The sequence below is a fragment of the Triplophysa rosa genome, linkage group LG11 (genome assembly GCF_024868665.1).
Source record: "Triplophysa rosa linkage group LG11, Trosa_1v2, whole genome shotgun sequence".
Classification (NCBI taxonomy): Eukaryota; Metazoa; Chordata; class Actinopteri; order Cypriniformes; family Nemacheilidae; genus Triplophysa; species Triplophysa rosa.
In genome coordinates, this window is record NC_079900.1 from 14,773,841 (window position 1) to 14,786,353 (window position 12,513).

General features: G+C 39.8%; 1 protein-coding gene across 2 annotated transcripts; it reads left to right on the forward strand.

Annotated features, from left to right (window-relative positions):
• Nucleotides 1-91: 91 nt before the first annotated feature.
• Nucleotides 92-12,510, forward strand: LOC130561048 (multidrug resistance-associated protein 1-like). 2 transcript variants are annotated; one of them, XM_057345139.1, is made up of 28 exons: nucleotides 92-1,485; nucleotides 1,841-1,902; nucleotides 2,003-2,134; nucleotides 2,272-2,478; nucleotides 3,326-3,503; nucleotides 3,599-3,760; nucleotides 3,867-3,959; nucleotides 4,321-4,524; nucleotides 4,608-4,754; nucleotides 4,865-4,952; nucleotides 6,190-6,259; nucleotides 6,342-6,468; nucleotides 6,545-6,721; nucleotides 6,808-6,975; nucleotides 7,062-7,245; nucleotides 7,319-7,391; nucleotides 7,511-7,628; nucleotides 7,925-8,132; nucleotides 8,228-8,538; nucleotides 8,632-8,831; nucleotides 9,193-9,319; nucleotides 9,399-9,500; nucleotides 9,595-9,741; nucleotides 9,823-9,981; nucleotides 10,075-10,241; nucleotides 10,326-10,520; nucleotides 10,882-10,992; nucleotides 11,616-12,510. In XM_057345139.1, exons 1-27 carry the CDS (start codon nucleotides 1,378-1,380, stop codon nucleotides 10,988-10,990), a joined length of 4,023 nt encoding a protein of 1,340 aa, XP_057201122.1. In that variant the 5' UTR covers nucleotides 92-1,377; the 3' UTR covers nucleotides 10,991-10,992; nucleotides 11,616-12,510. The 2 variants fall into 2 exon arrangements, with proteins under 2 accessions (XP_057201122.1, XP_057201121.1); XM_057345138.1 differs by having other exon boundaries at nucleotides 10,882-12,510.
• The last annotated feature ends 3 nt before the right edge of the window (nucleotides 12,511-12,513 follow it).

Consider the following 12,513-nt stretch of genomic DNA (forward strand, 5'->3'; position numbering starts at 1 on the left):
GTCAAAAAGCATCAGGTCAGATATATGTTCCCTGACCAATTTAAGCTTCTCCAAACTGTATAACCATACGGTATGGCAGAGAAATATGCACAATGTATTGTACATTGTGGTGTGCCCATGTGAGTGAATGAACCTTGTGTTTACACATACTCAAAGCTCGGCCACTTGACTCCATTTCTGTGAGAAGTGTACAAGAATGAATGCCCTCCATGACCCATGTACAGTTCAACTTGTAATAACCACTCCCGGGTGCTATTTCTTTTTTGGACCTCGGCCCATATTGACTGGAACATGCGCATCTTGTAACTTGTTACTATTTCACAACATGTTTTGATCAAGGGCAGGGTGGTGAGCGGGCCCTAAAGACACCTTCGTTCTAACAGAGTATGAGTGACATGCATTGCAAATTTCTTTGGCCTAATATTCTCTCTTTGGTTTCCACTGAATGCACTAGCATTCTACTTTTAGTTGCCGTAAATGAGAGGTTTGATAATAAAAGGCATACTGTAAATGTAAATGCGTAATGGTCTGGGTTTTTTCCCATGATTTTGGATCATACAGGAGGTTTGTTGTGTCATCCTTGTTTAAGGGCACATTTAGGTCATTACGATATGTTGAGGTCTTTGAAAGGAAGGGAGGAAAAGCAGGGAATATCCCCAAGTGGACACTCCCCACATCAGCCTCCAGACCTGTGGTGAGACAAAGTGGGAGGCTGATCTCAGATTGGTTTTGCTGCCATAGGGAAAATATGGTTCTGGTTCCACAGACACTGTGCAGTGTTTGTGGTAAATGTCTCTGCCAGTAGGCAATGGGAAACCCCTGGCAAATGTACATGTATCACTCATGGGCTTGCTTGGTCATTTCCATGAAGACGGAGACTGGAAACATGAAGCACTGTTCATTTATTAATCTTTTTATTATTTTAAATGTTTGTGTTGTCAAAAATAGGTTCTATTGTTCGTTAGAGTCTAAATTAGCTCACCCCAATAATAAAAACTGAAAAGTGTCTCTTTCACTGATTAACAATTCACACGCATACTTTGATTTCAGTAAGAATTTGCATTCTTTGTATCGCCGCTGTCCTTCTAAAACCTTGTATCTCCATATTTCGTTATTTTTTTGCCATAAATCATTATTATTAATCACCCTTTGTGTTTGTCACAGGATTTTGCAAATATCTAACCAATAGTGCTTGACAAAAAGTGCTCGTCAACTTTGACAACACAGCATTGAAAGAGCACAGTGTTTTCTCCATTTCCTGAAAACCAGTCAATTTAGACATACAAGGTTTCAGAAGGACAGCGATGATATTCATTAGTCACACTGCTGTTCTACAATTTACTGATTATTGTTTTTTAGGGTTTCTCTACAGACGCGATGAGATTTTTGGCGTTTTTCGTGTTCTTCTCCCTCCAGCTGACTCAACTCATCCTCAGCTGTTTCGCTGATCGGCGTCCAGAGACTCTCAAGCCTGTTTATGTAAAGGTGTGACATCATCATACACATTGTATTTGAATTATCTATATATATATATACACAGATTTATGTTTAAAATGTAAGCAAATTTTAATGCTTTTCAAAATTGAATGCAAAATTTGGCTACACATTTAAATTACATTTGGCAGACGCTTTTTCCAAAGCGACTTACAATGCATTATAGTATTTATTTGTTTCTAAGTATGTGCAATCCCTGGGTTTGAACCCATGACCTTGGCATTGCTAGCGCCATGCTCTAACCGCTAAGCTACAGGAAAGCCCTGCACTGAAATGTTTTTGAAAGAGGTTTGGACAACAGAGAAACATACTCACGATTGGATAAACAAATGTCTCTTTCCACCAGAACCTCTGTCCAGTTGAGGATGCTTCTTTCTTATCAAAACTGCTGTTTTGGTGGTATGGCAGGTAAAATAAATCACTCTTTTTCCCTGTTTAAATCGAAGCTTGGAAAGGTTCAGAGAGTAAAACACAGAGATACTAATTAACGCATATTTATGTTTCACAGATTAGTGGTTAAAGGCTATCGCTCCCCTTTAAAAGCTGAAGATCTCTGGTCTCTACGAGAAGAGGATACATCTGAAAAAATCATCCGTGATTTTGAGAAAGAATGGGCCAAGCAGTGGTCCAAACTCCAGCAGTAAGACTTCTGGCATGCCAATGCTATTTTATCATACTTTCTCCAGAACAACATTCTTTAAAATATCTTCTTTTGTCTTCTGCAGTGGCCTACACTAAAATTGTATTTAAAATGTGGTATTTTCTTCTCAAACACAGGCAGGAGTGTTCTTTGAACGCAGCTCAGGCTCTTGGTTATAAGATAAGTGAGCAAACACAGCTGCTCAGAAAACTCCATAAAGAACAAAGCTCAGGCTTCTGTTTGCTTCGGACACTAGCCAAAACCTTTGGCCCCTATTTTTTGACTGGGACTCTCTGTCTGGTCATCCAAGATGCTTTCATGTTCTCCATCCCACAGGTGTTAAGGTGAGAGATGAAATACAGCATGCTGTGTACAGTTTGTAACCCCCAAACAGTATTTGGACATTAAAGTTGCACTTAAAGTATGAACACACTTGTGAAACCTGGTCTATTTGTGCTTTATTTGTCGTAAAGCAAATCCCAGTTGATTTTATATTTGGTTATAAAATGCAAAGACATTCATGGATTTTAAGGTGTGTCTTAAGATATTTTTGGGACCACTGCATGTGAAAGTGTGGACAGCGGTGAAGAAACGCGATGACAGATTTACGACAAAATTATATCACGCCACAAGGCCTAACAAAGAAGATCATTCTTTAAAAAAATGCCGGGAGTATAAGTGTAAAGATGGTTGTGCAACTAAAACAGAAACAGAGGTTTGTCCATAAGAATATCCTTAACCATGTCTATGAACCTCTTGACCGTTTCTCTGCATTGAATAGAGGAATTACAGCATATTCTGCTGTGGTACAGCCACACATTGCCACTGTTTTGTCCCACATTACTTAGTAGAGTCCCTGCAGTATTGTATTCTTTGAAAAGTCACAGAACTTGGAGTTGGATCTCTGTCTGGTATAAAACTAGCCAAGAACTCTGTGGTGGGTTCACTGCTCCATTACCACTGAATGTGGGCCACAGGAATTGTAGATTCACCGCCATCAAAACGTTGATCCATGTTGTTTAAAATAATGAGCTATGGATAGAGTTGCAAACATCAGGTCAAAGTAGACCCATAGGGATTGTCAGTCAAATAACATTGTTTGCTGTGTTTTTGTTATATTTTAAGTCATTCAATGAGACAAATGTATAGAGGGTGTTTATGTAATTCATGATGTTTTTTCTCCTTTCCCAGTCTTCTGCTTGGCTTTGTGAGGGATGAAGACGCCCCCTTGTGGAAGGGTTACCTATTTGCTTTTATGATGTTCCTGTTGTCTTGTCTTCAGTCCCTGTTCAACCATCAGTACATGTATACCTGCTTCACAGTGGGAATGAGGGTTAAAACTGCAGTTATGGGTCTAGTATACAGGAAGGCAAGAATTCAATCTTTTCATTAGCCTATGCTAACATCATGCTTATATTCCACGATGGCACCTAAAGTCTCTTTCATTCCTTCTGATCTCCTCAGTCTCTGGTCATCAACAGCGCGGCCCGTAGAACATGCACAGTGGGTGAGATCGTGAACCTGGTTTCTGCCGACACCCAGAAACTGATGGATTTCGTGGTGTACTTCAATGCAGCTTGGGTTGCCCCGATTGAAATCGCCTTGTGTCTTTTCTTCCTTTGGCAGGTGAGCCACAGATGCCTTCAGAAATGCTAATGGACCAGGTTACGGCATGTTTATATCCCTCAAAAGTAAAACTTATTACACATTTAAATTTCTCGTCCCTGCACAGCGTCTGGGACCATCGGCCCTGGCAGGCATTGCCACAGTGATTCTCATCTTTCCTTTGAACGGGTTCATCGCCAAAATGAGGAGCAAGCTCCAGGTATCGTCCATCCAGAGTCAAACAGATGATGTTTCAGTGTGTTTGTACGACTGAGAGAAGCGGTGTCCCAGAACCAGCCTCATGCCTTCAGCTGGTTTAAATTATCGAAGAGAAAGTGACCATGTGGACTGTCTGTGGGTTTCTTTTTCTCTTTGATGGTTTTGGACATGGTAAAACAATCACACCGAGTTTCATATAAAAGAAAAATGTCTTCATTTGCTTTGTTTCAGACGTCCAAAGAGTTCAAGCTTGCCCAAAGTTCACATGCTTGTCAGTTTACATGAGGAGCATGAATGTGTTTCGAGTTTGCTGAAAATCATGTCTTTGAAACTGAATGTTCTTTTGCGTTTGCTGGTCTCAGGAGGTCCAGATGAAGTACATGGATGGACGGATCAAGCTGATGAATGAGATCTTAAGCGGAATAAAGATCCTGAAGTTTTACGCCTGGGAGAATGCCTTCAGAGAACGTGTTCTCGGCTATAGAGAGAAAGAGCTCAACGCTCTGAAGAAATCTCAGATCCTGTACTCCTTATCTATTGCCTCCTTCAACTCCTCCACCTTCTTGGTGGGTTTCAGAAAGATTTCTAAACATATAATTACATGGCTTCCATTCAAGAGACTCAAGATAACTTTTTACTTTTTTTTCAGATTGCGTTCACCATGTTTGGAGTGTATGTGCTGATAGATGATAAACACGTTCTGGATGCTCAGAAGGTTTTTGTGTCCATGGCCCTCATCAATATTCTGAAAACTCCTCTCAGTCAACTTCCCTTTGCAATGAGCACTAGCATGCAGGTGAGCTAGACAACAGCAGTACATACCATTTCCAAACATCAAATCTGTCATTCTTTTTTTAATTGTCATCTTAAAATATACCCGTTTGTCTTGGTTTTGTTGTTGTCAAGGCATTAGTTTCTCTCAAACGTCTGGGGAAGTTTCTCTGTCAGGATGAGCTGAAGGAGGGTAATGTGGAGAGAATTCCTTACAGCCCTGGTGAGAGAATTAACTTCATTGTTTTCAAACTTTATAAGCCACAGATGGCAAGCATTGCTATGTTATTTGCTATAAAGCTATAAAAAGTAATTTTCCCCTTTATTATGATGGTGGAATCCTTACGCAGGAAGCCATAAGACAATACATAAGACAATAAATATTGAGTTACTGACCTGCCAAGAAGAGTCATTTTTAGGAATATTCTTGCAGTTTCACTGTGAGATGAATTCACTTTGCTCACGCCTTCAATAGGTTCATTTAAGGCTATAATTCAGCACACAGGACAAGGAAGTAGTGTGGGCATGTGGTGGGTGTTGGCAGCGGGTGAAATGTGTACCGATGATTTCATGCGGCGGTCAGTGAAAGGGGATTTTCAGCTTTGAAGCTGTAATTATATCTGTATAACATTTTCCACATTTCCTTCTTATAATATTTTGCTAAATAGATTTATTAAAAAGAAAAAAAAAGTTTTTATTGGAGGTCAAAGAGAATGTTTGTAAAGGATGCTTTCTGTTAGATATTGGTAACACTTTACAACAAAGTTGTATTTGTTTAGTACATGCAGTGAAAGTGATAGTTCACCCAAAAATGAAGATTCTGTCATCATTTACTCACCCTCACAAAAGAAGAACAACAATAGTACCCATTGACTTGAATTAATTTTGTGTCAATACAATAGAAGTGAATGGGTACCATCACTGTTCGGTTACTAACATTCTTCAAAATATCTTCTTTTGTGTTCTGCAGAAGACAGAAAATCATACAAGTTTAAAATGACAAGTAGGTGAGGTAATGATGACAGAATTTTCATTTTTGGGTGAACTATCACTATAACTAACATGAACTAACAATATAGATTTTACAGCATGTATAAATATTTGTTAATTAATGTCAATACAGTTATTCATATTAGTTCATTGTGCATTAACTGATGTTAACAGTTACAACCACTGATTTTAAAAACAGATTAGTAAATGCTGAAATGAACATGAACTAAGATTAATAAATACTGTATAAGTATTGTTATTTAGTTCATGTTAGCTAATGCATTAACTAATGTTAATAAATACAACCTAAAGTGTTACCCAGATATTTTAATTGTATCTTATAGATAAAAATGTATAAACTTAACCAAAATATAACAATTAACTATTATAGCATTACGCCTTGAGTGCAGTGCAACCTTAAAACAAACTGTAAATGTATGCTGTCCACTAATATTTTTGCTTTTCCTCAGATGTCGATAGTGTTGCTATCAATAACGGCACCTTCAGCTGGTCAAAAGATGGCCTACCATGCCTCAAGAAGTGAGTGCCTTGAATTTTTCACGTTGTTAAAAAGATTAGTGTTTGAAGATGCTCAACTGTCCATGTCTGATCATTTCTGCAGGATCAATGTGAAAGTGCAGCATGGCTCTCTGGTGGCTGTGGTGGGGCATGTGGGAAGTGGAAAATCTTCTCTTCTGTCTGCAATGCTAGGAGAGATGGAAAAGAAAAGCTGCCATGTTACAGTTCAAGTATGAACATTATTTAAACAAATACTGGCATCACTCGCATAAGTTCCACATTTCATTTTGCTAGCTTTGTTTTTAGGGTTCTGTGGCTTACGTGCCTCAGCAGGCCTGGATCCAGAACGCCACTCTCAAAGACAACATTTTGTTTGGACGGGAGAGAATACCCACCTGGTACCAAAAAGTATTGGAGGCCTGTGCTCTTCTACCAGACCTGGAGATCCTACCTGCAAGAGATGCCACAGAGATTGGAGAGAAAGTAAGATTCCTCAATATGGCCTTTCAAACGTTCAGTGGTCATATAGCATAGACATAACAGATGCTGTCACTAAATGCTGTTCACAGGGACTGAATCTGTCCGGAGGTCAGAAACAGAGAGTGAGTCTGGCACGTGCCGTGTACAGAAAAGCTGATGTCTATCTCCTGGATGATCCTCTGTCGGCCGTGGATGCACATGTGGGTCAGCACATCTTCGAAAAAGTCATTGGACCTAATGGAGTTCTTAAAAATAAGGTATTTTATAGTTCATAAATTGTAATAAAGCCTTAGTATAGAACAGTATTTGTGGTAAACGTTGCTTGTTTAATGATACTCACCAGACTCGTATTCTGGTGACGCACGGGCTGAGCTTCCTGCCGCTGGCAGACCTGATCCTGGTGATGGTGGATGGAGAGATCACAGAGATGGGCTCTTATTCTGAGCTTCTGAGCAGGGAAGATGCATTTGCTGACTTTGTTAAAGCTTTTGCTGTTAGTGAACGCAAGGAGAACGCCACACTTAAAGGTACAATAAAAAATTCAGTGCACAAGGCCCAAAAGCTAAATTCACACAGTTCAAAACACAAATTTTGTTTCAGGAACCAGGAAATCTGTCTCTCGTCTCAGTATGACAGACTTCTCTATTGATCTCTCCCAAGAGCAACTCATCAGGTTAAAGCAACCAAGATGTTTTACACATCTATTAAGCCTTTCAAGTGTGATTTACAGTATGTTTTGCACAACAGAAGAGCACAGATTAACATTCCTGTCCATTTTAATTCTGTCTGAAGTGGAGATATGGGAAGTGCAAATATACAAACCATGGAGGCCATATCTGACACAGAACAAGAGCAGGACCAGGAGGAAGTTGGCAGACTCACCCAGGCTGACAAAGCCCATACAGGCCGTGTAAGTTTTAAATCTGCGTCAATAGACTTTGCAAACAATGAATGAACATTGAAAATATACCTTCACATATCTAACGCTACACCAAAGGTCTATGAAATTGCAAACAATTTGATGTTGCAGTTCAGTTTTGAAGTTCATCTGCCGGTCAGCGACCAGGGCTTATACTCTCCTGCCACCACAGAAATCATTTTATCCCATGATTACAGGCTTTTGAATTCCATTGTGCACCAAAATGTAATCTTAGCATACACTGAATCATCCAAATACCGCTTCTTCACTTTATCTTTGTAACACAGGTGAAGCTGGAGTTGTATGTGGAGTATTTCAGGACCATCGGTCTGGCTCTCATCATCCCCATCATCTTCCTCTACGCATTCCAGCAAGCCGCCTCGCTGGCCTACAACTACTGGCTGAGCTTGTGGGCGGATGACCCAGTTGTAAATGGGACGCAAGTGGACACGGATCTGAAGCTTGGTGTGTTTGGAGCGCTCGGCTTTGCACAAGGTTGGAGATCCCTAATGGCCCCAAATTGTTTTTTTTTGTGATGAGTCAGATGTATCGTTCTTCTGATCATTAGTATTGTCTTACTGGTATTGCAGGAATTGGGATTTTTGGAACCACCGTGGCTATTTCACTAGGAGGAATAATTGCGTCCCGCCATCTTCACTTGGACCTTCTCAACAATGTGCTTCACTCGCCCATGTCCTTCTTTGAGAGCACACCCAGCGGAAACCTTCTCAACCGCTTCTCCAAAGAGATAGACGCCATTGACTGCATGATCCCCGATGGTCTGAAGATGATGTTGGGCTATGTGTTCAAACTGCTGGAGGTTTGCATTATCGTAATGTTGGCGACTCCTTTTGCTGGATTGATCATATTGCCACTGACTCTACTTTATGCCTTCGTTCAGGTATTTCACTACAAATCATTCAACAGGCATGAATCACACAACCCTTACACATCTATCTGAATTCTACTTTATTGTCTCATTGTGTGTTTTCAGAGCTTCTACGTAGCCACATCTTGCCAATTGCGTAGACTTGAGTCTGTGAGTCGTTCACCCATCTATACTCACTTCAATGAGACGGTCCAAGGAGCCAGTGTGATCCGTGCATTTGGAGAACAGCCCAGGTTCATCCTATTGGCTAACAGTCGAGTTGACCACAACCAAACTTCCTACTTCCCAAGATTCGTGGCCACCAGGTATATAGCTTAACGTATATGACTCTTTTTTTCTGTGGGACACAAAAGATGATATTTTGACAAATGTCTAAGGGGTTTTGGGTTCATATAATGGAAGACAATAGGGGTCAGTGTTGTTTGATTACCAACATTCTTCAAAATATCTTCTTTTGTGTTCTGCAGAAGAAAGAAAGTCATACAGGTTCGGAAATGAATGAGGGTGGGTAAATGATGAGAACATTTTCATTTTTGGGTAAACTATGGCTTTAGTGGCGCGTTTAGAGTACGACTCAGCTTAGACTGCTTTGAACAGACCAATCATATTTACAGTATTATATTTTCAATAGGCATACCTATATAGTTTGTGGTTGGCTTTCAATAGGTGGCTGGCGGTGAATCTTGAGTTCCTGGGTAATTTGCTAGTCCTTGCTGCAGCCATCCTTTCCGTCATAGGAAGAGCGACTTTAAGCCCTGGAATTGTGGGTCTCGCTGTGTCCCATTCTCTCCAGGTAAGAACCTTTATAAATGCTTAAAGGAATCTGTTCAGGGCATGTATACTGCAGATATCTCAAAAAAACTACATTACAGGTAACTGGGATCCTGAGTTGGATTGTGAGGGCATGGACAGATGTAGAAAACAACATAGTCTCTGTTGAGAGAGTAAATGAATATGCTGAAACTCCAAAAGAGGTAACTATTCTCTGAATTTTTTTACAGATAGTAACCAAAGCATATATTTATATCCATTCTTGAGCTTGATTTGTTTATCTTTGGTTGCACACAGGCACCATGGACATTAGAGGACAGTCGACTGCCTCTAGGTTGGCCCAGAACCGGATCCATTGAGTTCAAGCAATATGGACTTCAGTACCGCAGGGGTCTTGACTGGGCCTTGAAAGAAATCACTCTCGGAGTTAATGAGAGAGAGAAGGTTAATATCAATGTCAAGTGAAACTGAAAGTTTTGACTACATTTTTTATGAAGTACTAAGCCATTTATTTTATCCATGCAGGTTGGAATTGTGGGAAGAACAGGTGCTGGAAAGTCATCTCTTGCTTTAGGAATCTTCCGGATCCTTGAAGCAGCAAAGGGAAAGATCTTCATAGACAGGTTAAACATTGCAGAGATCGGCTTGCATGAACTGAGGTCTCGTATCACCATCATCCCACAGGTACAGCACGTTCACATTTAAGCAAATGTATTTATAACTAAATGAATGAATTTTGCTTCCATAAAAACATTCAACCTCTTCTTTTTCGACCAGGACCCAGTGCTGTTCTCAGGTTCCCTGCGTATGAATCTGGACCCGTTTGATGGCTACACCGATGAGGAGGTGTGGAGAGCTCTGGAACTCGCACATCTCAAGAACTTTGTGTCTGGGCTGCCTGACAAGCTGAACCACGAGTGTTCAGAGGGAGGAGAAAACCTCAGGTACAAACTCTTCTTCTCATTGATGAAGATTTGACTCCGGTAAGATCTGACCTGATGCTTTTTGACCGTATGTTCTGGGTTCAGTTTGGGTCAGAGGCAACTGGTTTGTCTGGCTCGAGCTCTTCTCAGGAAGACCAAGATTCTGGTTTTGGATGAAGCCACAGCAGCTGTGGACCTGGAGACAGACAATCTGATTCAGTCCACCATCAGAACTCAGTTTGAGGACTGCACCGTTCTGACCATCGCACACCGCCTCAACACCATCATGGACTACACTAGGTAAAAAGTCATCTTTATAGTTCATACTACATTTTTGCATCAAAAAAACTCTTATAATAAAACTGCTGACTGCTTCACTTTCATTTCACATTTTTAAGTAACGAAATCAGATCTCTTTTTCAACTGTATAGTCAATATGTGTTGTACATGCATCAGTTGCTCTAGTATTGATCAGCACAATGCCGTCTCATTATAAATAGCTTTTAGGATTTTATATGTTCATGCATATACTGTAATCTCATACGTGATGACTAGTCAATCATTATTCACTATTTGATTAATTTAATGTAAAAACTGCACTATAAGGAAAGAGCAAAAATATTTTTAAATGGTCTGTCTTTTGTCGATTCTTTCTCCTAAGGGTTCTGGTACTCGATAAAGGCCAGATGGCTGAATTTGATTCTCCATCCAATTTAATCGCCAAGAAGGGAATATTCTACAAGATGGCCAAAGACTCAGGTTTGGTCTGATAGTAAGTTGAGCCAAAAGCCTTCTGCTTCATCTAGGACATATTACAGGTCCGTGGAGTGTATGGAGAAGAGAACCTGGAGCTCATATACAGTACAGTGTGACTATGAATCCACCACTCCACAGAAACTGTAGCCCTCCGTTTTCACTCCCAGTTTTCTCGCTTTTGCTGCAAATGCTTCTGTTTGATGCCAACATTTGTGATGCTTGAAACTAGTTACTTTTCTGTTTGTTATTTCATTTTTATTTTTTTAGAAACAAGTCGAGCACTCCTGCTAGCTGTCAAATGTTAATTTGTAAAATGTTTTAAAAGCAAGTGATGATTGCGACATTGTCTTAATAGACTTGAGGAGTAAAGACCAAAAGCCTCTTTGAGCAATGCACTGTTGATGCAGTGGTTGGCTGTGAAGCTGCTGGGAAACACTCCTGTGCGTTCTGTGCTTTCAGTTCATGAGTGTGCGCTTAATTCTGCGGAAGCATGTAGGGCTTCACTTCGAGCCAAAGAGTCATTTAAAGAAAATCAAAGAAAGGAGGTTAAAGTGACAGTTCACCCACAAATGAAAATTCTGTCATCATTTACTCACCCTCTTGTCATTTCAAACCTTTATGACTTTCTTTCTTCTGCAGAACACAAAAGAAGATATTCTGAAAGAAGTTGGTAAACGAACAGCGCCGACCCCCATTCACATCTATTGTATGGAGTCGAACACAAAACCAATGCAAGTGACATTCTTCAAAATATCTTCTTTTGTGTTCTGCAGAAGAAAGAAAGTCATACAGGTTTGAAATGACAAGAGGGTGAGTAAATGATGACAGAATTTTCATTTTTGGCTGAACTATCACTTTCATATGAAAAGCTCACCCAGTCGCATGTTGTCATGGCTAGCTGGCCATTGCTTTCTCGTTTCAGTCATCTTTATTTATAGCTTTAGAGATAATTCACAATATTTGTTACAATATTGTTTATCATATAAAATTATTTTATGACATAAGCTGTTACCAGGTTTACCCCCTTGAAAAGTGGCTAAGCCCTGTCTTACCAATATCATGCAGTAGAGCAGTGATTGCTCTACTGCAATGATTGGTGAATGTATTTAGCTGACTTGAATCCTTGTTTATTATTAATTCTCAGTGATTATTTCACCAAAAACTATGAATGCACTTATTATCCTGTGTAGAAAAAAGGTCAAAGGGATTTATGTTTTCAGTTTTGGTGTGGCAAATATTTTAAAACTGACGAAGATTATCGCTGTACCGCTGTATGGTCATATATTGAAATCATAGTAGTTCTGCAAAGGAAGGTTTTCTGCTTGATGGTCATACCTGCTGAGTGCTATGTGCTTCATTCTGTGTGCTGTTTATCATATATCTGTTAATCTATGTACGCTTGAGAAGAACTTTTTAAAGAACTGATGAACTTCTATAAATAATACTGACATATCTGATTTGTTACATATTTATATCATTGTAAGTATGCATAAAGTTATTATTTGATATTTGTATAAATGCTCTAGTTTTAAGTGTG